Source organism: Sceloporus occidentalis, unplaced genomic scaffold (assembly GCF_023333645.1).
Source record: "Sceloporus occidentalis isolate IW3139 unplaced genomic scaffold, rSceOcc1.0.p SCAF_133, whole genome shotgun sequence".
Lineage (NCBI taxonomy): Eukaryota > Metazoa > Chordata > Lepidosauria > Squamata > Phrynosomatidae > Sceloporus > Sceloporus occidentalis.
Genome location: NW_028317113.1, coordinates 98,544 through 125,562, shown reverse-complemented (window position 1 = coordinate 125,562; position 27,019 = coordinate 98,544). Strand labels below are relative to the sequence as shown.

Here is a 27,019-nt window from a genome sequence, read left to right as displayed (position 1 = left end):
TTTCGATGTTTCTATTAGGCTTGTTAGTTCCATCTTTGTGCCCCGAACAGCTTGTATGTGCCATCTCCATCCCCAAACAGCTGGCTTGTCCCCCCAAAAAGCCTGTCTGTGCCATATTTTTTGTTGCTTTTGAGGGAACAGTATGAATAAAGCTTTTTTTATTTAAATTCTAACTTTTTTTTGTTTGGAATAAGTACCCATAATTTTTCTTTTTTTCCTGATACTCTATGCCGTGACAAGTTTAAAAGAATCATGTTGCTCCTCTTTCAGCAATTCTAGCTAAACTAGAAAGTCCTAACATATCATTAGTTACCGTATTCTACACCAAAATAAAATTATGTTGGTTATGATAAGCTAGTAATTTAAAGGTAAAATTTTAGTTAGCATCAATTGTCCTTTCAGCAAAGGTCAATTGCCATGCATATAATTGAATTAATTTATTAATCAATTTTAAGATATCACATTAGTTTTACTATCTACTAAGAAAAACACTGTATTTGCCTGAAACATTCATTCATATTAGACAATACGTTTATGTAAAGGCAATAATAATTGCCTTGCTTTGTACTTATAATGTCAATGCAGGAGAACAAATGTTGTTACGGATGATTCTGTTGATATGGTATTCTTTAACTTTGCCTTAGGCATTCTTGGGATCTAAATCTACCATGATACTTTATCCCACTTCTCCCACCAAAACTAGTGCCAAATCCTGTAAGGATAATTCTTAAAACAGCATCAGCTTTCTGCTAATCAGTTTTATTTTTTCTTAAACCCTTTACTAGAAATTCATGTACCATTTAGCTGCCCAAAGATTTAAAAGGGGGGGGTCAAATGAATTAAAATAGAGGGGTGGGTAAGCTATTCATTTCTGCAGCTGGCAGCACACCCCCCTTTCATGTCTGCCTTACGGGCACCAATATTATAAAAGAGAGACCATGTGCGTACTTCATCTTCCCCTATACACCTGCTTAGCAATAACATTTAGTTTCATGGTTATCAAGATTAGAGATTTAACAAAACGTGCAGAAATACTGCTCACAACTCAAGTGTTTATCTATAGGGGGGATGAATTCTGTCCAAGTGATTTTTATTGGTAGACCTGATGTGATCAAGGATGAATGTTTGTATGGCATTATCCAGGAGTTAGCGTATGATCCCGACGAGTAGGAAATGCGTTGCCATATATAAGGCTTCTGAAAAGACAACAAAAGATGGCCCTTTGTGCAAGCTCTGTGGCAAAATGTTTTTAAGTCCTCTTCATGTTCCTGAATGATTTTTGTCCCCCTCTCCCACCTCCCTTTACAAATGCTCTCCCAAGTGTTAAGTGTGTTAATCTAATTATACAGAGTATTGACAGCATCAGAACATCCCTCTTGTTATTTCTTCACATGGACTAACACTTCTGCACGCCGCTTGCTACTTAATGTACTGCCAGCTTATTAAAATGTTGACTTTGTGGAAAATTATATCCCTGTTTGCACTGGTCTGTAAAGTACTAGTTTGATAGAGCTAATCCGTTATGACATATTTACAGTTTAAGTTCACTCTTAAATATATTGCACAGATTGCTAGAAAATGTGCCTGGATGAGATTTTTATCATTTTGATCTATTCTATAACATTATTTTCATATTGGTTTCATTAGGGTCCTTCACTTTTCTCTAAAATCAGAAAAATCTTACAAAAAGTTGCACAGGCAAATATTGCCTTCAGGATAGGAAAAGTGTCCACACAAGGCCACAGCTGCACTTGTGGAATTAAACCCTGATATTTTTTGACCCTCTATTTTATTATATAAGTCACTTTTTGATTTCTAACCATTGTCATGTGTGAAACACCTTGAGGCTATAAAGAATATTAGTCAATACTTGCCATTTGCAGTGTCTGTCTACTGATTCACTATAACATCTTATGGAAAAACAGTCTCGCTTGACATGATACATTTGAACTTGATGCTGTTTACTTAAAAGTCTATATTGGCATTGTTGACGTTCTTTGTTTTTAAAAGACAAAGGGGAAAGTGTGTTAATTCTATCTGCTATGGCTTTGTTTAATCCAATTAGATACAGGATTGTTTTCCACTATTTTGCAGTGAGTTGTCCAACAGTTATGTAGATGACTCAGTTCTACTGCACAAATAATGTTTATCCATACTAGGTTTGGCTGCATTTCTTTCATAAATGCATCCTCTATAGCAGACCTGGGCAAAGCACGGCCCGCGGGCCACATCCGGCCCGCTGAATAGCTCGGACCGGCCCGCAAAGAGTGTCCTGGTGACTCACCAATGAGTCCGGTGTCCCCCCCCGCCCCGGTCACTTACCTTAAACTCCTGTGTTGGAAGCGTTTGTCTCGGGTGCCGGCGCTTTACGCTGGGCGCCGGCATATGACGTCAGACGCCGGCGATCAGCAGTGAAGCGCCGGCACCCGAGACAAACGCCTCACGCTTCCAACACAGGAGTTTAAGGTAAGTGACCGGGGCGGGGGGGGAGATCCTGAGAAGGGGGGGTTAGGGAGTTAGAGGGGAGATACTGAGAAGGGGGGGTTAGGGAGTTAGAGGGGAGATACTGAGAAGGGGGGTTAGGGAGGGAGGTCTTACTGTGTGTGTGTGTCTTACTGTGTTTGTGTGTGTGTGTCTTACTGTGTGTGTGTATCTTACTGTGTCTGTGTGTGTCTCACTGTGTCTGTGTGTGTCTTACTGTGTCTGTGTGTGTCTTACTGTGTCTGTGTGTGTCTCACTGTGTCTGTGTGTGTCTTACTGTGTTTGTGTGTGTCTTACTGTGTCTGTGTGTGTCTCACTGTGTCTGTGTGTGTCTTACTGTGTCTGTGTGTGTCTCACTGTGTCTGTGTGTGTCTTACTGTGTCTGTGTGTGTCTTACTGTGTCTGTGTGTGTCTCACTGTGTCTGTGTGTGTCTTACTGTGTCTGTGTGTGTCTTACTGTGTCTGTGTGTGTCTCACTGTGTCTGTGTGTGTCTTACTGTGTCTGTGTGTGTCTCACTGTGTCTGTGTGTGTCTTACTGTGTCTGTGTGTGTCTTACTGTGTCTGTGTGTGTCTCACTGTGTCTGTGTGTGTCTCACTGTGTCTGTGTGTGTCTCACTGTGTCTGTGTGTATCTCACTGTGTCTGTGTGTGTCTCACTGTGTCTGTGTGTGTCTTACTGTGTCTGTGTGTGTCTTACTGCGTGTGTCTTACTGTGTTCATAGCTTATTCAGTTATTGTAATAAATATTTTAGCCCATTTTTTAGCTCAAAATATTTTTTCCTTTTTTTTCTCCTCTAAAATCTAGGTGCGTCTTATCAGCAGGTGCGTCTTATAGAGCGAAAAATACGGTATGCACTCCGAAGCCTTGTTCATTTTGTTCACTTCTGTGCTGTGCTAATAGTTATTCAGGCCTTACTTATTCAAGCACCTCTACCAATGACGTAGGCTTGAATAACTTTATTAAACAGCACATAAGTTAACAAAATGGACAAGGCTTCGGAGTTTGTAGTTTGTAGAGGTCTGGCCCTCTAAAACCATTCCAATTTCTCATGTGGCCCCATGGGAAAATTAATTGCCCACCCCTGCTCTATAGTATCCATTACAGATACACAGCAGCCTATTTTGTGGGGTTTGTTTGTATATATATTTTGTTGGATGTGTTTTATGTATATAGATAGATAGATAGATAGATAGATAGATATAACATGATGAAAATATATTAAGATGCTGGATATCTGAGATGCTATTCTACCTCCAGGACAGATGATGGCACAAGCACTTTATGCAGGGTAATGAGCAGGTGTGCTCCGTTATGCTCAAGGAAGTGCCAATGCAAAGTTAAAACAATGTTTCATTAAGCTGTTATTACGTTATTGGTGAATAGATCAAAAGAAAGGTTATCCAGCAGCAGGCTGGAGTGCCATTAACAGTGGTTCCCTGTGCAGGGCAGTCCTGAAGTCTTGCGCAATCACACAAGACTTTCTTTACGAATGGATACATTGCGTTCTCAATGAATGTGATGTTCCATTTATGTAAAACCTCAGGAAAGTAGAAAACAAAATGAAAATAATAATAAAAAAAAGTTTAAAAAGTTCTCCAACAGGTTCCCAGCTGATCTAATGATGTATCTATGCACCTTCACAACCTTTGCCGCGGATACTGGTGTCCTTGATCACCGGATCAAACTTTATGGCACAACCAGCCACCCCTCCATCTGCAAATTACATTTTAAAACAATCTTATAAAAAATACACAAATACGGTAATACAAATTAAAAACCCTACACCCACATATTTTTTTACAGAAATTGGCTAATGTCAACCTTTTGCTTTTCTCATGCACCCATCACCCTTAGCCAAGCTAATAATTGTGATGAGAGATGTGGGTGTGCAACAACTGGTGAATATGTATCTTTGGTGGGTGTCTCTGCAGTTGCATGTAATCTGTGCAAACAATCCTAGGGAAGGTTTGGTAAAAAAACTGACTAAAATTAGTAAAATTTGAAACCTATGGTGAATTTATGTAATATAGAGATGCAGATGAATCCAGTTGTGTGGAGTTTTCTGCAGTTAAACTTAATCTGTGCAAACAATCATAAGAAACATGGAAAAATTTATGAAAAAAGCAACCAAAATTAACATTATGGCCCCTTTGCCAGAACAGCCCCGGAGGGAAAGAATTGGACAGAGGGGCCACATGAATGTAGTGCGGACGAGGTACCAATGGTCAAGCCTGTTTAAGAGGTTAAGGCATGACTAAGCAGAAATTTTGGCACTGAAAGCGTTAAGTATTGGTGGCACGTGCAGGGCCAGAGGGGAGGGGGTAATTACCCTCCCTGGGGGGTATATAAGGAAGGGTCTTGTCCTATAGGGGCAATTATTTTAAAGAAAATATTCCCGCCCATCCCTCCCCTAATTTTGGCATTTTGCCGGGTACTCTGGTTTTTAAGCTGGTACGGTGCAGGAGTTAACCATCTAGGTATGGTTGCTTGTGGTGCACAGAGGTGTAAGTGCAGGACACTGCAGGGGCATGCGCCCCTGTGAATCGTAGGGTCATGTGACTGCCGCGCTAGGGGATGCCGGCAGTTCCAGCAGGGATACACGCCCATACCAGCAGGATACTTATTTGGTTATTAATTTGGTTATTAAGTGGTTGTTAAATGGTTACAATTGGTTATGTTTGCTTTCATTTTGACAATAAATTATTGATATATATATTGTGTCAAAATTTGTTGTGTTTATAATATTTGACACTTTGTAACATTAATAAAGGTTGAGTGTCGCTCAATGAGGTGGCTAGATAGTAATCCATATGTAGCTATGCCTTCATAACAGAATATAAACAAACAGCATATCTAAAGCCATGAGTTTGCACATACAGTGCCCTCCCCAAATATTGGCACTCTTGGTAAATATGAAGGGTATGAAAAATTGTTGTTATTGTTTAACCTTTTGATCTTTTCTTCAAAACATACACAAACATACTCTGCTCTCATGGATATCGAACAATTGCAAACACAATACAGGTTTATCTACCTCCCTTCCTTAAGATAATATATACATATGCTATATAACATATAATGCCTGATGAGGTTGAAGAATATATAGCAAGGGATTTGAGACCATTCCTCCATATAGAATCTCTCCAGATGCTAGATCAACGCTGGTGGGCTCTCCTCTTCAGTTCACCCCATGGAGTTTCCATGGGGTTCAAGTTAGTGAACTGGAATGGCCATGGTAGGACCTTTATTTTGTGGTCAGTAAACAAATTTTGTGTTGATTTTCATGTATGTTTTGGAAGATCCAGCCATGGCACATGTTAAGCTTTCTGGCAGAGGTAGTCAGGTGCTCTGTATCCTAACAAAATATCCAGGTCCTCTGGCAAAAAAAAAAAGCCCCAAAATATTATTCACCATCATATTTAACGTGGGCATGAGGTACTTTTCTACATGGGTACCTCTCTGTGTGTGCCCAACCCATCTCTGGTGTGTATTGCCAAAACCCTCTATTTTAGTTTCATCTGACCATAGAACCCGATCCCATGTGAAGTTTCATTAGTGTCTGGCAAACTGAAGAAGGTTGAGTTTTTATGGATGAGATTAGAGGCTTTTTTCTTGAAACCCATTCAAGCAACTTTTGGTGATGTAGGTGATGTCGGATTGTAGTTTTGGAGACTTTCTGACCGCAAGGCGCAACTACCTTTTGGAGATTTTTTGGCCACTCCAACCATCCTCTTCACGGTGCATTGAGACAATATGGACACACGTCCTCCTCCAGGTTGATTCATAACATTTCCAGTTGACTGGAAATTCTTAATTATGGCCCTGATATTGGAAATGGGCATTTTCAATGCTTTTGCTATTTTCTTATAGCCACCCATTTTGTGAAGTTCAATTACCTTTAGCTGCACATCACAGCTATATCCGTCAGTCTTACCCATTGTGATGAATGGCTAAGGGAGTCTGGCCTATATGTTACCTAATAACATGAAGTCATTGATGAACAATTTCCTGTTCATAGTCACCCAGGTGTACTAAAAATTTAAAATATCAATGGGAATATACCGTATTTGCTCGATTATAAGACGAGGTTTTTTTCCAAAGCAAAGGCTCTGAAAAATACCCCTCGTCTTATAATCGGGGTCGTCTTATAATCAGACCTCAAATAGGTCTGACTATGAGACTAAGATCCAGATCCCCTGCAGCGATGCAGGGGACTTAGATCCTCCTGTGTATGCCTCCCCCCTTCAACTTACCGGTGCTTCTGAGTCACCGGTGCTTAGTCCGGGCAGCGTGTAGAGCTCTACGCGATTCGCGTAGAGCAGAAGTTGTCTACGCGAACCGCGTAGAGCTCTACACACTGCCCGGACTAAGCACCGGGGGACTCAGCACCGGTAAGTTTGGAGGAGGGAGGGGGAGGGAGTGTTAAATGGGGGGCATAAGCAGTAGCGTACCTAGCGGGGGGCGGGGGGGGCGGTCCGCACCGGGTGCCGCTCATCAGGGGGGTGTCAACTTGCCGGCACCCGGCACCCCTCCAGAGACGAACAGTAATGTCCGCCGCTGGAGGAGAAGGCTCGCAAGTGAGCGGTATCGGAGGTCTTTAACAGACCTCCGGCTCCCTTGAGTGATTTTAAGCCAGTTCCCTTGAACCGGAGGAGAGAAGAAGACAGAAGAAGAGGAGCGAAGAGGAAGAAAAGCAGCTGACTTCTGTAAGAAGAAAAGAGGAAAGGTAGGAAATCATTCAGTGAGAGTGGATTGGTATGTGTGGAATCTGTGGATTGGTATGTGTGGAATCTGTGGATTGGTATGTGTGGATTGGTATGTGTGGAATCTGTGAATTGGTAAATGTGGATTGGTAAATGTGGAATCTGTGGATTGGTATGTGTGGATTGGTAAGCGTGGAATCTGTGGATTGGTAAATGTGGATTGGTAAGTGTGTGAGAGTGATGGGTGTTATGCTTGTATTTCCAATGTCTTTCATTATATAATTATGCTCTAAAGTACATCATAACTCCCATCACTCTATACTGTTCCAGTGGCAGAGCTGGGAGACAGAGGCCTTGCACCCCCACCGCAGGACTCCTGAAAGGTAAGTGAACTTCAAAGGGGGGAGAGGGTAGATATGGAAAAGGGAGTGAGACGGGGGGATAGGGGGTAGATAGGCAGAAGGGAGTGAGAAGGGGTAGATAGGGCAGAAGGGGGTGAGAATGGGTAGATAGGGAGAAAGGAGGGTAGCAAGAATATTGAAATAAAGAGTCAGAATGAGAGAGCGAAAATGAATGGATTAATGTGTGGATGAGTTGTTTGAATGAGTGAGAGAATTAATGAATTTGTGAGAATGCATCAATGAATATGTGTAAATAATTTGTGTGAAAGAATAAATGATTCTGTGAATGAATTGTGGGAATGAAAGTGAATTAGTGAGTGACTGTAAAAGTGTTTGTGTTAATCATAGGTGTATAGTTGATTTGTCAAAAAGGCAAAGATGGTATAAGCAGGGTGTTTATGGGACAAAAATGGCACAGGCAGGGTGTTTATGGGACAAAGATGACACAGGTAGCGTGTTCATGGGACAAAGATGGCGTACATTTGGCTGTTTGGGAACAATGCTGACTCATGCTGGGCTGTTTGGGGGCAAAGATGGCACGTCCTATGTGTGTGTAATTTGGGTGCTGGTCAGGTTCTATGTGGGCAATGTGGACGCTGGTTTTTTTGGAGGGTTATTTAAGAAAGCACTATTATATGTTCAGTAAATGTTATTTAAATGTATTTATTTTACTTATAAGTTATTAATTTATTTTTTCAGATTTCTTGTTGTTTACAGTTGACATACAGTTTACAAATTGGTGCAATAAATATTCTTAACATAATTTTGTAGATGTCTTTACATATGGTGTGGGGGGGTGCCACTTACAGGATCCGCCCCGGGTGCCAAATACTCTAGGTACGCCCCTGGGCATAAGGCATTTCTGGAGGCAGAGTGCTCTGTGAAATGCCTTTTAACCCCCTTAATGCCACTCTGCCGCCAGAAATGCCTTTTAACCCTCTATATGCCACTCTGCCTCCTGAAATGCCCTATACCTCCCTATATGCCACTCTGCCCCATAATATGCCTTTTAACCCCCTAAATGCCAGAGTGGCATATAGGGGTGTAAGGCATTTCTGGAGGCAGAGTGGCACATAGGGCGTCAAAAGGCATATCATGGGGCACAGTGGCATATAGAGGGTTAAAAGGTGTATCATGGGACACAGTGGCATTTAGAGGGTTAAAAGGCATATCATGGGGCACAGTGGCATATATGGGGTATAAGGCATTTCTGGGGCAGAGTGGCAAGCCAGGGGGCAGATGTGCATAACTGGGAGGGCAGGTTGAAAAAAAAGGAAATAAAAACAAAATATTTTTCTCGTTCGTAGCTTTTATTAACAAACAATTGTTCACATAGTTTACATGAATTAACATTTACTGGTAAAACTTTTTTCCTATAGGGTCGTCTTATATTCAGGCTTTTTCTTTTTTTTCATAAATTAATATTCAGATTTTGGGGGGTCGTCTTAAAATCAGGGTCGTCTTATAATCGAGCAAATACGGTACTTCAAATATATTTTTCTCATAAAAATTCATAGTTGTGCTAATAAATGCGCCACACATATATTTAACTTTTTTGGGGATAAACCTGTGTTGTGTTTACAATTGTTTGATATCCATGAGTACAATTTTTTGGTGTATTTTTTTAACAAAAGATCAAAAGGTTAAACAATAAAGATAATTTTTCACAGCCTTCTTTGTTCATACTTAGTTAGCAAGGGTGCCAATACTTTTGGAAGTCGCTGTATTTAGTTTCTCAACTGTAAACGTGACAGGACATCACTGTCCTCCCATACCGTGCCTGACCTCATTCAGTGAAACATCAGTGAAAATACACACACATCTTGCTTTATAACACAGAGGCACACGCATTTCTTAATGATTGCACAAACGGAGGTGGCCTTGTACATTTTGTTAATGTACAAAATTAGCACTAAAACAGGTTAATGTTGAAGACTATGTTATTCTTTCTTTTAGAAGAGGACAGAATGGCAGAAAATACCAAATATATACCGCACATCAACATATTAATGCCTTGAGCCAAAGAAATGTGTGGCCACGGGTGGATGTGAAGCAGGCATTTATTAACAAAAATCTCCCTTCAAAGGAAATATGGCAATCGTATTATAGCGGTTGTATCAAAGTGTCATGACTGTTTTCTTTATGCAGTGCAATGTTGCACCTTTTGCATTAAAGACGTGTGTAAGAAAAAAATAAATAGTGAAACTGTGACATTTGCACCTGGGCCACATAAATAAGTAATGTTGTGTGAATATATATATATATATATATATATATATATATATATATATATATATATACTGATACAACACAGCTCACAATGATATATTCAGCTCACAAGATATATACCATTGTACACTGAAATTGCAGGCAAAATACCACAATTCCATGTAATTTATAATCAATGTATTTTGAAAAATCGAATTCTGCCATGCAATTGTTCTAAACATTGTCTGGAGAATTTACACAAGTGGTTGGGGAAAAAGGAGTTGGTTTATTCAAAGTAAAGCTTTTTCTGCACGCAGAAATCTAATATTTGACAGCAGGTCGTCTTCTGTAAAACCTCACGAATTAACCTCTACTGCGACTGCTGGTAGGCCATTCCACTTATCTATCACCTTCTTTACAAATGTTTTCTATCATTACATCTAATGGCTTCCAGATGCAATTGTATGATAAGTATGTATTTTGATATATTTTGGTCATTGACAATGTTCAATTTCACTGGAGTGAACAGTCACAAATTAGCAGAGGCTAGTTTGCCAAAATAAATCGGTGACAATACTTGACAGTTCTTTAATTAGAGATCCCGATGACATTATTAAGCTGGTTTTTTCCTGTACAGGATTCTTTGAAGTCTGTTCTCAGCAAGAAATGTCAAGCCCCTTTTTCCTTTACACACATCTATAACAGGAGGGAGTTCCAGAAAGCATTATTTCACACAGGCAGTGAAAACTCCCCAAATAACCTTTTGTGCCACATAATTGGCTAGGTGACTTATGTGTAGCATATGCTCCCATCATTTCCTATGAAGAAGTAGATTGTTTTCCTGTACCATCCCCTTGTAAAAGCACAATGTAAACGTAAGAGGTATTTATGTACCATGTAAAGCATCACAATACACTAACATTGTATGAAGGGGTAATCATCAGCATGGGGCACTTGCATCAGACCTAATGGGCTATATATATATATATATATATATATATGGCTTCTGTCGCCTAGTCGCTATGCTACACAGTAGGGGTGACATATATATATATATATATATATATATATATATATATATATATATATATATATATATATATACATATATATATATATATATATATATATATATATATGGGGTACTTGCATCCGACCTAATGGGCTATATATATGGCTTCTGTCGCCTAGTCGCTATGCTACACAGTAGGGGTGACATATATATATATATATATATATATACATACATATGTATATATATGCAAACATTCTATATTGGAAAACGAGAACATTCAACACTGTTTTTTATAAGAGTATTTAATATGTTAATTCAGTACCGAACAAACTATTTAAACAAAAGATTGCCAGTTTAAAAAAGTTTGGCATTTTTTTTTCCCTCACAAATGGACATGTCACAGGTAATCGCTTACACAAGTGAAGTGCTATATATCTAAACTGGACACTATTTTATTGAATAGCCATTCTGTGCAGGCTGCACAGTTCTACACAAATCTTTTGGCTTGGAGAATATCTTCAAGGTTTAGTAGCTGATGTTAGACTAACGTTGCTGCAACTCTCTGCTGCCCAGGCATGGCCAGGAACCACAATTTTACATCTCCGGATCCACTCTTTGAAGGCCATTCAGAATGAAAATTTCACTCAACTAAAGTTTCTGCTCATTGAAAAAATACCACATAGCTGCATGTAAATACAAAAAGAAGAAGAAACAAAGGAAAATAAAGGATCTACAGTTACCTTAGGCCTAATTCTCAGCCCCCCTCATTTCCTATTCCCTGAGCCTCTACAGACCTCTACGCATAAATAGAGGTTTAAGTGTATTCCCAGCCTGAGGCCAGCAGCCCTTCAGTGTCCCTTATCTGCGGGATAAAATACAGACAATGAGCCTGGGGCAGCATCAGCGGCACGGCTCTTGTCTGCTTTCTCGCCCGCTCCCTGCAAACCTTTCTCTTCCCCTGCCTGAAGAAGGTTATCACTGCAGCTTCAGCCCCTTGCAGCTTCTAAGTCCAAGACTATGGATTTGCCCTGTGGCTATCAACATGGCCACTAAATTTTATTGCTTTGCTGTATCAATGCAGAACAGCAAAGATTAGGCCCTTATTGTAGTTATGCATTCATTTGCCTGAAACATTGTTTCTTCCCCCAAATCCTATTTCCACTAGCATATGCCATGCCAGCAACAAATTAAATAAAAATGGACATTGTTTAACACTTCCATCAACGGTTTCTGAAAAAAAGCCTTATTGTCAGAAGGCAAGCACTTTGCTCATGTGATAGTGAATGAATTTGCCTAAATTTCCTGTATTTTTGGTATTTTACATATACAGGTAGTTGCCTGAACTTTGGAAAACCTATGGGGTTGTTCTCCGATACAGAGCATTAGTCATTAATATGACTGGGTATTGCCAGAGCTGGTCTTAGACCAAATGGTACCCAAGGCAAGAATGCTCTTTGGTGCCCCCTCCACTATTTTGGTTTTATTTTAGATACTTTTATGCTTTAACACGATTATTGCAAAAGTTAATTTGTAAACACATTTTTCTGTTTTTATCTAAACATCATTGTGACTTTTGAATATGCTCTGAATATGCCACTAGCAAAGTGTTCCAGGGGCTGCCACCAATTTGTTCATGTCTCCCTAAGAAAAATATGCCACTGTCTGTTGCTCTATGATTCAGCTGCATAAAAAAGAAATTGTTTATCGCATAGGCACCTTGTCTCAGTGTGCATTGTTAACCCCTTAAGGACAATGGGCGGTCCCTAAACCCATTGAAAACAATGCATTTTGTTATTAAGGGGTTAAGCACCTCTTTCAAAGTGTTAACACTTTTTCCACACTTTGTGTGTTCACCTCCACACACATGAGACTTAACAGACTTTCTTGGTCCCTTGGAGGACTACCGCTTGCGAAAGAGTATATTCATGCTGGTGGTACTTTGGAAGTATATAAACACAAAGATGACTTGGTATACTTTGTGGTAGTTTTATTTCATTTTTGCAATAAAACACAATTAAATAAATATGTTTATTATCCCCTCTACCCTGCTACTGGACTGGCTGAGGTATGTAAAAGCAGTGAAGGTAACAGCATTAATTTCTTGAATGATGAAATGTGTTTTGAATCTTCTGCTTTGTTTGCTTTAGGTTAACTCTGGTGGGATAGGAGTGTAAAATCTTGAGGATGTGGTGGTTGCTCCCTGGTGATGTGATGATGGTTGGTTCTGTTGATATGTCACGCTGTTTCCTTGTTTGACATATTGCTACAACCATGCTGAATATATCTTAAGATCTCTTTGCGGTTATCCAAGATAGTATCAAAGCTTTCTTGCAACCTGTTCTGCTGATCCCTCACCCTCTGCTGCAAGCTTCTGATCCACCTCAGTAGGGCCAGACGGCGATACATGGTTAGTTGTGCATGATGTTTTTCTTTTTCCTTCTCTTTTAGCTTCTCCTTGTCCTGTAAGCTTTGGAATGCTTCTGTCAACGTAAGAGAAAGTGATTCAGAGTCTGATGAGGACTCAACCTCAGATTCTTCCGTTTCTGGATCTTCTTGTAGGATAGCCTTAGGTACTGGGATGCTTGCTTCTTCCCATATGTTGCCAGATACACTATCTGGACTATCAATGCTGAGGGAGCTGCTAGCATATCCGTTATCTTCTAATGGTGAAGCTGGCCAATCAGCACTTTCTTTTATGGCATCTTTAGCTGGGGTATCCCCTTCTAGCTCCATAATCTCTGCCCCCTCTGGTGGGCTTCTCACTTCTTCTTCTGAGGACGATAAACTTATACCTTCAGACCTGACCGCCTTCAATTGCCCAATTGACTTATTTTTCAAATTACTTCTGTTATCTTCCAAACAAGATCTTTCTTCATCTGTTTTTATTTTACTGTCTTCTTCTTCTTTCTTCTCCTGCCTCCAGTTTTCATTTTTGTCATAATTTTCTTCCAGAATGTTGAAATTTGTATCCTGTTTCCTTTCTTTGTCGCTGGGGAATGGTAGACTTCCCAAAGATTTTGTATCATGAAAAGGTGACTGATGAGGGGTGGCCTCAGGTTTCTGAATAGTGAACATGTTCTTCAACAGTATTTGTTTCCTTGGAGAGAAAAAATGGTAAATATGTTAGTTTTCTGTAACATAATACAAATGCTAAACATTTCCGGTTAACAAAATTACTGATTTAACCTCAGTGAATGATCTCTTATAGTCAGTGTCAACACTAAAGAAAAATAGTAGTCCCCCACAATGGCTTTTCCTATATGTAATTTGGAGGCTGCATGCACCATGTGCTTGTGCAGTGCAGCATTTGTCTTTCACATGACACTTTCAAGCCTTTAATGTGAAAGTCACATGAAAAATAAAATACAGAAATAGCAGCCCTGCTTTGGCTAACAAGAGGAACCATTGTCTCTTTTAGAGACACTAGGGTCATTGACACCCCAACTCCAATAGATGACTAATCTTATTACAAGAGGATCTCTGTTAACAAATAAAATGTTCTACCCCAAACCCCAGCATTTTATACAAGCAGCTTATCAGCATACGTCACATGCATACATATGTAATATTTGTCTTCTTTAAAATATACATTTTAATAGTAGATACCCATTCTAATAACTGCCGCAACTGCCGCAAATTGTAAGACTCAGTTTTACCTTTAACTTGATTTTACATTTAGAAAAGCCTGTGTCCCAGGATTTATTGTAACTTGAGATGAATGCAATACCTAGAAAAAAACTTGTTATAAAAATGTGATTTGTATAGGAGAAAAAAGTACTTCTTAAAGGTCTGCAAAATGCTTGAATATATATAAATATAAGACCAAGACCTCGTGATCTTGCAGGTCCTCCTTTCGTAATATTTTTCTATTTGGATAAAATAGTGTAGAATGGTACATTGTGCCAACCCCACCTTCCACACAGACACACATAGAACGTGATGGCAGATAAAAACCATTTGCGCCATCTAGTCTACTGCCTGATGTAAGGACTCAAGCATTGGTCTTGTCTTAGTTTTAGGATAGCCCATTGCCTATCCCATGCGTGTTTAAGTTCGCTCACTGTTTAGCCTCTACCAATTCTGCTTTGGAGGCTGTTCCACTCATCCACCACCCTTGCCTGTGACCCTATAGTTTTAGGTGATGACCTCCTTTGATATAAACTGTACTTGGACACACACATACTTTTTGAGCCAGACAACACACCTTTACCTATTATTGCTGCTGCAATTACTATTTATATTAGTAAAATGTACATATATTTGTGTGGTGTACGTGGACAATAAAACAATAGGACAGGGCATATACAGTATATTCAGTCACAAAGAACTAAATGTTACTTGTGTTACTAGCACAGGCTGTTGGTAGAGGAACAAGATTGGTGCTGCCAAGAACATCTACCGTATTGGCTCGGATATAGGCCGCCCCTGTATATAAGCCGCACCCTAAAAGTTTGGTGCTTTTTAAAAAAGCACCAAAAAAACATGCTGCCACTCTGTCGTCCCCCCCGAGATATGCTGCCACTGTCCCCCCCGAGATATGCTGCCACTCTGTCTCTCCACCCCGAGAGATATGCTGCCACTGCCCCCCCGAGATATGCTGCCACTGCCCCCCCCGAGATATGCTGCCACTGTCCTCCTCCCCGAGATATGCTGCCACTGCCCCCCCCCCGAGATATGCTGCCACTCTGCCCCCCCCCGACTTACCAGAGGAGACTCCCGGGTGTCTTGCGGGGCCGGCGGGGGACATCTACGCAATACGCGTATACAACTTCCGGTGCCGGTACTCAGCTGATGTGCCGGGACCAGAAGTTGTATACGCGTATTGCGTAGATGTCCCCCGCCGGCCTCGCAAGACACCCGGGAGTCTCCTCTGGTAAGTCTTGGGGCAGAGGTAAAACACATCGTGCGGACGGTCACCAGCTGCGGCGATGCGGGTAAACAACCTCCGCAGCCGGTGACCATCCGCACGATGCGCTTAGACAACCTCCCGTGCCGGCACCCCCCCCCCCCGTGGAAAGTGTTGGCGGGGAGGCTGTCTGAGCGTATCGGGGAGTAGGATGCAGGTCCCCTGCACCGCTGCGGGGGATCTGTATCCTAACGCCGCTGCCTGCCTGGCGCTAGACCCCGAATATAGGCCGCACCCCCACTTTAAAGACTTAAAGTGGGGGGAAAAAGTGCGGCCTATATTCGAGCCAATACGGTATATATATATATATATTTATGTATGTCCATAGACTAGAACAAGGCATATAACTAAAATCTGAAAATATATTTGTTCCACTCGCACACAAATATGCTGTTGTAATAAATTCAGTTTTGTATTGAAAGGTGGAGATCAGTCTGTGTGTGCAGATGGAAGAGGGGGTGGGGATTGGCTTTAGCCGACTCTTCCTTCCTGCGTTGAATGAAATGGTGCTGAAAGAACAGCGACTGCTAGACAAGTCTCTCTACCGTTTATCACACCGAACACGCAGTGTCATTGTGCTGCTTTGTGAACAGGAGTTAGTATCAGCAGCAGGAAATGGGATCACATCTTAGAGCTCACCTAGAATATCGCCTGCTCAATGGGAGACACGTTCAGACGTACAGAGATACTCTGGAGAGAAGCTAAAACGGGTGCAAGATAAATATTAATATGAAAGATTAACAGCCTCAGAACGTAATGAGATCCTTAACTGCATCACATTAAAGCAGGGGGTTAAACAGTGACATGCTGTGCGCTACAATAACACACTCTCTTTTTATATGAAATGAACTATGCAGATTTAGAAAATACACAAAAAAAAATTGTGTAAGTGAAATGGCCTGATTATTCTAATGATTATTGATAAACTTGTTACATGCATCCTAGATAACAAGTTAAAAACAATGTTAAAAGGGTTACCATAACTGAATGATATGTATTGAAGAGCTACAGTGCCTTGCAAAAGTAATTACCCCCTGGGCATTTTTCCTATTTTGTTGCATTATAACATAGAATTATAGAATAGATTTTTTATATCATGTAATGGACAAACACAACACAGTTTGATTTGGTAAAAATTCTAAAAAATAAAGAATGGAAAAGTGGCGTGTGTGTTTGTATTTACCCCCTTTGCTATGAAGCCCCTAAATAAGATCTAGTGCAACCAATTACCTTCAGGAGTCACATCATTGGTTAAATAAAGTCTACCTGTGTGAAATCTAAGTGTCACATGATCTGTCATATTATATATATATATATATATATATATATATATATATATTCATCTGTTCTGAAAGGCCCCAGAGCCTGCAATACCACTGAGCAAGGGGCAGCACCAAGTAAGCGGCACCATGAAGACCAAGGAGCTCTCCAAACAGGTCAGGGACAAAGTTGTCGAGAAGGATACAACAAGATTGTGTTATAAAAAATATCCAAAACTTTGAACATCCTTGGAGCTTTTGGGCCATCAAGGAAAATTCTATGTGTGGCGCAAACCCAACACCTCTCATCACCCCAAGAACACCATCCGGATGTTTTTCACTGTCAAGGAAACTAGTTAGAATTGAAGAAATGATGGACGGCTCTAAATACAGGGAAATTCTTGAGGGAAACCTGTTTCGTTCTTCCAGAGGTTTGAGACTGGGACTGAGGTTCTCCTTCCAGCAGGACAATGACCCTAAGCATACTGCCAAAACAACACTCAAGTGATTTAAGGGGAAACATTTAAATGTCTTGGAATGGCTTAGTCAAAGCTGAGACCTCAATCTAATTGAAAATCTGTGGTGTGATTAAACATTACTGTACACCAGCGGAACCCATACAACGTAAAGGAGCTGGAACAGTGTTTCCTTGAAGAATGGGCGAAAATCCCAGTGGCTAGATGTGCCAAGCTTATAGAGACGTACCCTAAGAGACCTGCAAAAGGTGGCTCTACAAAGTATTGCCTCTGAAGGGTGAATAGTTATTTAGTTTTTTTTTGTCTTATTTCTTGTTTGTTTCACAGTAAAAAAAAAATAGTTTGTATTTTCAAAGTAGTAGGCATATTGTGTAAATCAAATGATACAAACCCCCAACAAATCTATTTTAACTCCAGGTTGTAATGCAACACAATAGGAAAAATGCCAAGGGAGGGAGGGGGGTGAATACTTTTGCAAGGCACTGTATACAATCTGCATATTAAGCAGAAATATATATAAAATGTGCTTTATCTCAATTACTAGGTAATATATTCCAGAATGGTTTATTATCTGTTGTAATTTAAAATAGTCTACTTAATACAACCAGGATAAAACCTGGTTATAACACATTTTTAAGCGGCCATAAATAAGTGTGAAAACAAGTCTTTTGACATCACATGGAATTTTTTTCCTGATCGCAGTACAACTTTCTTCTATTGACTGATCTCACACAATACTGTATATTTTTATCGAAAGTCAAGGTAAACTGTCTCCTACCATCTTTTAGACATGGTAGATTATAATGAAAAACAGAGCTGGAGACCTATGGACTAAAATGTACTTTAATATTTACATTTCAGCCACAATGAACAGTAGCCAAATTCAAATTTACTGTGACTTCTCTGTTTTAAGTAATGTGAACTCCAGTCCATAGCAGATATGTAATAAATTATTATTATTATTATTTAGAGTGTATATTTCTGGCATTCGGTTAAATGAACATCATAGTTCCAGAGCAGCTTGATTACAAGTTCAGCTTTTTACCTAAATTCTAAAGTTGAAACCAAATACCGCATGTTACTTTTGAGCATCTAGTTTATAGTTTAACTAGGAATAATGTAAACAACGCTGTGATCACACATTTGAAAAATTACCAACACTCATATAAGATTCCCCATTGCCACTTATGTGCTATATGGGTGTTGGAAGGCAATGCATCGCTCACCACTAAAAACACTGAAATGAATTTAGCAAATGCAAAGATGTGTGCTGTTTACCTATTCCAGGGGTATTATTTGATAATCATTAATAAAAAACATTGTTACAAGAAAACCATTGTTAAAATAAAACAAAAAGCTCAATCTTTTGATAGATTGTGCCCCTTTAATGGGAGGTAGATGTTGTTTAAGAGATTTATTGTTCTGATATGGACCAAACTAATACTATTAAGAGGTTAAATCCTCTATCCCCTCCCCCACACACACTGCAGTTTTCCTGTGCATCATTAACGCTTATTGAATAAGAGGACACACAGTATTATAGGCTCCCTGCATAACAAAACACAATGTAACACTGCATAGCATGATCTGCAATGTAAACAGAAGACATGTCACGATGTCCTCCTCATCATCTCCCTTCCACTCAACATCAGGATGTGCCAGCAGTTTCTATTAACAGAGATCAGGGACAGACCTACCTACAATATGTGAGAGTGTGGTTGGAATATCCACCTCGTCTCTGTATCCAGGCTGTTCCTCCTGCAGCAGCCAAGGGAACGGAAATATTTTCCTCAGCTACAGCAGGAAAACGTCAGTGGTTACACACTTCCTATGGGCTAGATCAAGTAGACCGGTGCACGGGTTTAATGCAGCACTGAGCACTCACATACATCCATCCATCTTCATCATTATATACAAGAGATACTTCTATTGATGTGTGTGCAGGACGAGAAACATTCTCATTTCTGTCCAAGTGAATCTATCTGATTCTCGTGATCGTATGATCATAAAATCTATAAAGATCTATAAATGCAGCTGTAATGCAGCTCAGTATGTCTCTGGGCTACCACCTGAGATATATTTCCTCCCTGGTTTTCTCTTTATTTGGCAATGCGAATGTTCGTTTTGTATGTTTTTGTGTGAGGACAGATTAGTAGATTTTGCAGATTAGCTGCAAAACAAATACCCCATAGAAGAGCGCCTCCCATAAACTGTACAAAAAATTTAGATAAAAAAACAGTGATACAAACGTAAAAAAAAAAAAATGCTTCTACGTACTTACTCCTGATATTACAACAGTTGTGAATCCCATGTGATGGTGTCACAGAATTTTACCTCCTGTGGAATTAATGTGTGTATAGTGCTATGCGTGGACGGCTCTAGGGACTATCACTTTGTTCTCCTCATGTTAGTATGGGTTACTTGGATAAATATGAGGTTACTTAGATGAATATGAGGCTTATAGAGACGTTTTGTATTCCCAAACTGCTTGGAAAGTTTATTTCAAGATATCCAGCTCCAGACTTATGTGCAGATTTATTTTGGTTGACACATTGTCTTAAGATCAGTGGTGTATTCAGGCCTAGGCTGACTAGCCATAGGACGGCAGATCTAGGGGCTTGGCAGTCCCTCTGATGCATAACAAAGATTCCAAACTTTCACATTAACATTATGGGGACCAGCCTTGATAGTTACTTCCAGCCAGCACCCCATGTCCTTAAAAGGTGGAGTGCAAGGGTATGACATCATATCCTGACACTCAAGAGTATGGATCACTATGCTGAGAGGGAGGCTGGTGGTGCTGCTGTAGCTTAGGTCTGGGGCAGCACTTAAGCTTAAAAAGCTCCTGCATAAGATACATTATGGGTCTCCACCCCAGCCCTTGGGGCCACAGATATGCTAGAATTTAGTTTTTTCTTTAATAGTACCCATGTAACCATAGTACATAAACCTATGATTAGATTAAAATTAAAAAAAAAACATCCATCCTAGTAGGCTATTGGCAACATTCTACAGGAATTCTTTTCCCCATTGCAGACCACTACACCCTACCCTGTCTAACAGGCAATGTCATACATAGGGCCCCACTGGATTTGATACTGCATCTAACATAGTTTTTTTTTTTTAAATCCAGCACTACCAAATAAGATGGTAAAGGAACCGTCTAGAATTCCCAAATATTCTATGCAAGCCACTGGAAGATGAAAAACAGAGAAAGTGATATCATATTCCACCACTATATCGTAATGTATGTTAGATTTGTGTGCCCCCCCCCTTGATTCTTTCTGCATGGAGCCCTTACACATCATAGTGTGAGTGTTATCTGGAATTACCTTTATGAATATAAAGGTGAATATAAGTGAATACACTATGTGCGTTAAAAAACAGGATTAACAAATTGCCAGCCTTTTTTTCATGTATGGATTAACAAAATGTGATCACTTAAAGGCAATTGTGTTAGCTTGAGTGATAATACTAAAATAAACCAGCTGTATTTTTTCAATAATGGAGGCGTTTGTAAGAGGTGATTCGTAGGACGTTTGCAATGAGAATATATAGATATATAGATATATAGATTGAATTAGTGCAACTCGTACAAGTAGTTTTCTTTGGTAATTAGGGAATATTTCTGCTGTGGCATCGAACAGTGTGTAATAGAGCCTGTTAGTTACAGTCAATTCAATTAAAAACAGCTACGAAACAACAAATACAAGTTTTTTTGTGCACTTGGAGTAATTTAGTGTAAAAGAACAGGCTTTTCTTAGAAGAGTATACAGGAGGCAGCACAAATTTGTAAAGAAAACATTATTCAGTAATTTAATTTACTTTAATATCTATGTGAAGCCTGTTTGTTTTACGTACATTTAGACTTGTGATTAGCATTAAATAGGTTAATACTGTTTTTCTTGATGCATCTTGAAGATGTCTTGATGTACCATTGTGTGGGCAATCTCGGTGTACTGCTTGGGCTTTACCAAGACATTTTACCTGACTTTGTAATGTACTCAGAGCTATTTCTAGAACTGAGTAGGGATTTTAGAAGTAAAATAATGTATTTTTATCTAGATTATTTTATTTATAAATACATATTCCAGTTTTTATATACATGTTATTTTAACTATTTTAATCAGAGTTTCTACAAAACAGGGACTTCTAAAGAAAAGAGAGGGACAGAGAGAGATTTGCATCCAATAGAGGCAGTGTATATCCAAGGAACGGACTTTTAGGAAGTTTAATGAGCTCCTGTTGTCTTTTTCTTGAAGGGGGTGGACATACAAGTCCTACTTTGGAGTGCCCAATGTGGGGCATTGTGTTAAGTGGATAAGGCAGGCGTGTTGCAACACTAGACTAAATTCTGTGGCCCAGCCTTTTTAAATTATGCCCATCGAGAACATCTTTGTCGCACTTTGGGAAAGTCTCCGCTGCTACTAATTTTGGGGACATGTCTGGGACAGAAGAACATCCTCACATGTTCACAATTAACAAGCTTTGACCAAAGTCAGGAAAAGGGGGTGGTTCAGTGGGGGATGAGATGAGAGGTGAGGGGGCAGAGGGCCAGCTATTGTTTATTTTAATTTCTTTGGATCTCCTTCAGAGATGTGTTTCCTCTCCGTGTGCTTTTATTAAACTCAGATGTAAAGTTCAAAGGAAATCCAACATTATTCTCTCTGTATGTATTTTATAATTAAAGATGTTCTAAGCGGTATCCACAGTCACGTAAGAAGCATTCACTGTACATATGTTTATTAGAGTAATGCTGTCTTTATATATAGAATTCATATATCTAAACTGGTTCATTTTTTTAAAAAACTATCTTTTAAGAGGCCGTACGCTTATTTCTAAAAAATACTTTTTGTGCTTATTATACTGATTGTATACTTTTGGATTTTAACTGTTTACTATCTTTTTAATAATAAAAACATAAGCCATTTTGGGACATATTGGACAATTTTTTCCACTTTGTAGCACACTTGCATTTCATATCATGAGATTGAGGGGGTTACGTACATACGTTAGAGAAAATACTTGCAATGGAAATCTGTGGGTAGTGACCCTTCTACTCAATTCTTCCTTGATTAAGTAGACAACTATCAATGTGGTATAAAATTGCAAGGGACCCAGCAGGAAGCTCCATTTTATGCGGACCCTACCATGTGGGAAAACTTGGCTCTACAGCCGATTACCAGGCCTCTGGGTAGATGGTTATTCTGTGGCATTTAGTCACCCATTTCCAATGCAGGTCCAACGTCCCACCATTCGAATCCTATCCCTAATCTCCCCCATATACGAGGCTAGTCCATTTACTGAACACAGCCACATCCTGCCTCCTATATGGGGAGAGCCCGGGGTGGGGGGCAGATGTCTGTGAACTAATCGTAAAGTTTAGCTTGTTGATTCCCATGAGTTGTGCCCCTCTTAAAGAAGGACAGTATGCTAGCCCCTCTGCCCTTCTTCCCCTCGATTCCCCTCCCATATTTTCCAGGAGCTCAGTTTGGTAGGGATAAAGGTATCAAGATGTTCTTCAGCCCACAAAATCACAACACTATGTATATAAACAGGAAATAAATGGCATTATTCTTAAATGACCTAAACCTATCCTCACATCCAACGTGTCCCTCATTGTCCTTTTGAAATGTTGGAGGATTTGATCAAACCATATACCTGCAGGGGGTTATAGAAAGGGTATGATGTCAGCAGATTCCAGATTTGTTTCACAGCACAGTAAACCCTTTCCATTCCACAGCTGTGAGCAACGCATAGTTCAAAGCAATGTGTTTCTCATATCTATCGGGCATTCAAAGGTTTAACGTTTTTTTTTTTTAAATAATGTTGTTGTTAGCTAATTAAAAAAAGAATGTAATTTGCAGCCATGGGGAGTAATTTTGTGTGACTTTAGTGCCCAAAGGGGTTAATAGTATAATGAAGGGCGAGAGAGAAAATGTTTTTTAAGATGTAACCATTTTAAGTAACACTTAGACTCTCATGTATCACCAAAGATTATCCCTGCAGCCGGCTTACACTGTGAAGCAGTACACAATTTTAGTGCCTCTTAGTTCTTTTTTTTTTATTGTCATATTTTTCACTTCATTATTTTTATTAAAACAAAGACAAACTTTCGTTATTGCTTTTGTGCATGACATTTGATTTGGTTAATAAACTATATGCATGAATTGATCCTCTAAGAGATAGGGTCAATCCATCTATCCTATAACTCATTAACCACCGGATGTCCATGCTGCTGTGTACAGGTTTATGTTAATATAGGGACCATTGAACATTTTTCTTTTTTAGAATTTAAATGTAAAGGTGCACACGTAAATGTTAGAACAATACCTGTCATGTTGGTGTTTTTTACTTGAGGCTGTGTCATTAATCAAGTGTGTTTATATCACAGGTGTGATAGAAAACCATTCTTTAAACATGCAAAACCAATAGTAAAATTAGCTTAATGATTGTGATAATGGTGATGTGTATATCTATATATACACACACACACACATACACAAATATATATATATATATATAGATATCTATATATATATATATATATATATATATAGATAGATAGATAGATAGATAGATAGATAGATATACATACAAAAGATATGGTATGTAACCAGAGCCGGCCTTAGGCGTTGTGGCACCAGGGCCGGCCCTACAATGGAGCCGACTGGGGCAATTGCCCCAGGTGGCACTTCAGAAGGGGCGGCACTTTGCCGCCCCAAGCGTTTTTTTTTGTTTTTTTTTTAAGCGGAGGAGAGAGAGAGGGGTACCGAGTGGTTTTCGCTTACCCGCTCGGCGCCCCTCTCTCTCTCCTCTGCGGCGAGTTTCCCTGTTCGGTCTCGGTGCCGGTTTGTAATGCAGAGCGCCGGAAGTGACGTGAATTTCCGGCGCTCAGCATTATAAGCCGGCACCGTGGCATCACAGGGAGACTCGCCGCAGGACTGTTTAAGGGTAAGTACCGGTGGTGGGGGGTAGATAATGCCGCCCCAGGCGGCGTTAAGTCTTCGGCCGGCCCTGTGTGGCACCCTGTGCGGACTACTCCTCTGGCTCCCCCCCTCTCTGCCCCTTCAAACTACACCCCCCCTCTGCCCCTTCAAACTACACCCCCTCTCTGCCCCTTCAAACTACACCCCCCCTCTGCCCCTTCAAACTACACCCCCCTCTGCCCCTTCAAACTACACCCCCCTCCTCTGCCCCTTCAAACTACACCCCCCTCTGCCCCTTCAAACTACACCCCCCCTGCCCCTTCAAACTACACCCCCCCGCCCCTTCAAACTACACCCCCCCTCTGCCCCTTCAAACTACACCCCCCCTCTGCCCCTTCAAACTACACCCCCCCGCCCCTTCAAACTACACCCCCACCCTCTGCCCCTTCAAACTACACCCCCCCCTCTGCCCCTTCAAACTACCCCCCCCTGCCCCTTCAAACTACACCCCCCCTCACTTACCTTGTTGCCGGAGTCCTGCGGTGAGAGCGGGGGGCATCCGTCTTCTCGCTCTGCCGCGGTGCCGGCATTTCATGTTTTGCGCCGCGCTCAACATGAGATGCCGGCACCGCGACGGAGTCACGGAGAGTAAGGGGCGCCGAGCGGTTGCTGAGAACTTCAGCCCGGGACTTAGATTAAAGCATCGGGTTTTTTTTGGGTTTTTTTTAAACTTTATTTAACATGGTCGCACACCCCTAAGGCCGGCCCTGAATGTAACGCACTTGCTTGACTGGAAGCAGTTGTAATATGTCCGAGTGCTAACAATCCAAAAAAGTATATACAGCATGCAAATAAAGTTGATGCACTCAGCGGGTCTTCTTTTTATAAAGTTTATTGGCGTTGTAAAGGTCCAGCGTTCTTCAGAAAGGCTCATTGAGAGCCGAAACATTGGACTTTTACTAAGCCAATAAACTTTATAAAAAGAAGACTCGCTGAGTGCATCAACTTTATTTGCATGCTGTATATATATATATATATATATATATATATATATATATATATATATATATATATATATATATATATATATATATAGTAACTTCGTATCACCCCATCTCCAAACAATACCAGCCTTGTATGTTTTGCCTATACTTTTATCCACATTTTTTTATTGTTAACCCCTCAATAACTCTCATATGCTTTCTCTCCGTATTCCTCTTCCATGGCTTAATTTACTTTTAAAACAACCATGGGATAAATAGAGCCTGTGAAACAGAACACCCTAAAAGGCACATAACATGAGTTTAACATATCATGTACCAGCAGCAGTAGCTAAAACACAAAGTTCACACAATGTCTTTTTATTGCACCCTTTTCCTTGAAGAGCTGAAAAAGTTCTTCAAGAAGAATCGTATGAATAAACAAAACAATAAAAACAATTTTGCATTGAGAGTATTCCTTTAACAGAAAAATATTTAGGAAGTCTAGCATGTCTTGAACAACTCAATAACTTAACCCATAAAGTATCCCATCTTAATAGACATGTGCAGCTTCTTTGCTAATATATTCCAGACTGAAAGGCAGATTAGGAAATTGCAGGGGAAATTGAAAAGAAAGGAAGCTGGTGGGAACCAGGAATTCAGGAGGAAGCACTTACCGCGTTTCAGAAGTAACTCTTTAACTGCCAGAGAGTAAATATAATATATATATTCCTTTCAATGTGTCAGTGTGCTTGGCATTGAAGTCATAAGACCTGTAAGACATGTTTCTCTACCATTTATCCCCTTAAAATGACAAAGAAATTACATGCAACTAGAGAAAGCAAAGGCAATCAAAGTAAAAGAACATAAAAAGAAAGTACATTTGGGATGTCCCTAAAGCCACCTTAAAAAATCAGGTATAAATGATAGAATAAACATTAATATTTTAGAGCTTCTTGATCCAAAGAGAAGTCTGATTGCTTTTTGGAAACAAGAAGGATTTTTCCACCTGAATGGCAAAGAATAGCTTAATAGGGTGAGGGCTTTGCCTTCTTCTCCATAGAAAGCAGGAATGATAGGTAGAAGAGTTGAACTATTGAAATTACTATGTTACTAAATAAAAAGTGATTTAAAAAGGGCAGACTTGATGGACCAGTTAGTTCTTTTATGCCTTTGCTATTTGCATGTCTATACAAAAATACCAAACTATCCAAAATAAAATGTAATGTTATTTTAGTGCAACTAATTTAATTCTAGGTACATTGATGAGTACTATTTGGGAGAATTTTGGAGTGAATTAGTTAGAAATAAAAGTGAAGTTAGGACAATGATTCAATTAAATTATACAAATATATACTCTTTTATTTAATAACTATATACTAAAACATAAGTAGATAATTAGGTACAGTACTTACACTGTAAACTATTTGGGACAGGGACCTCCTTCTCGAATATATTTATACCTATTGCACCCAGTAGTTATAGGCCTAGGGTCACTGCCCTAGCCCTTTAGACGTACCATGGTAAAGGGGTCTTTCTCGGCCTCTGCCAGTTGTCAACATTCAAACCATTCAGATTATATCGCTACGGTGGTCTTCACAGGCTGTTTCAGATGAGATCTCAGACTTTTTGGCAACAATACTCACTGTAACTGATTACG

General features: G+C 39.9%; 1 protein-coding gene across 1 annotated transcript; it reads right to left on the bottom strand.

Annotated features, from left to right (window-relative positions):
- Positions 1–13,044: 13,044 nt before the first annotated feature.
- LOC149281373 (UPF0500 protein C1orf216 homolog) lies at positions 13,045–15,204 on the bottom strand. Its single transcript, XM_089499336.1, has 2 exons — positions 15,148–15,204; positions 13,045–13,617 (listed from the first exon to the last, which is right to left on the bottom strand). Exons 1-2 carry the CDS (start codon positions 15,202–15,204, stop codon positions 13,045–13,047), a joined length of 630 nt encoding a protein of 209 aa, XP_089355462.1.
- Positions 15,205–27,019: the final 11,815 nt, after the last annotated feature.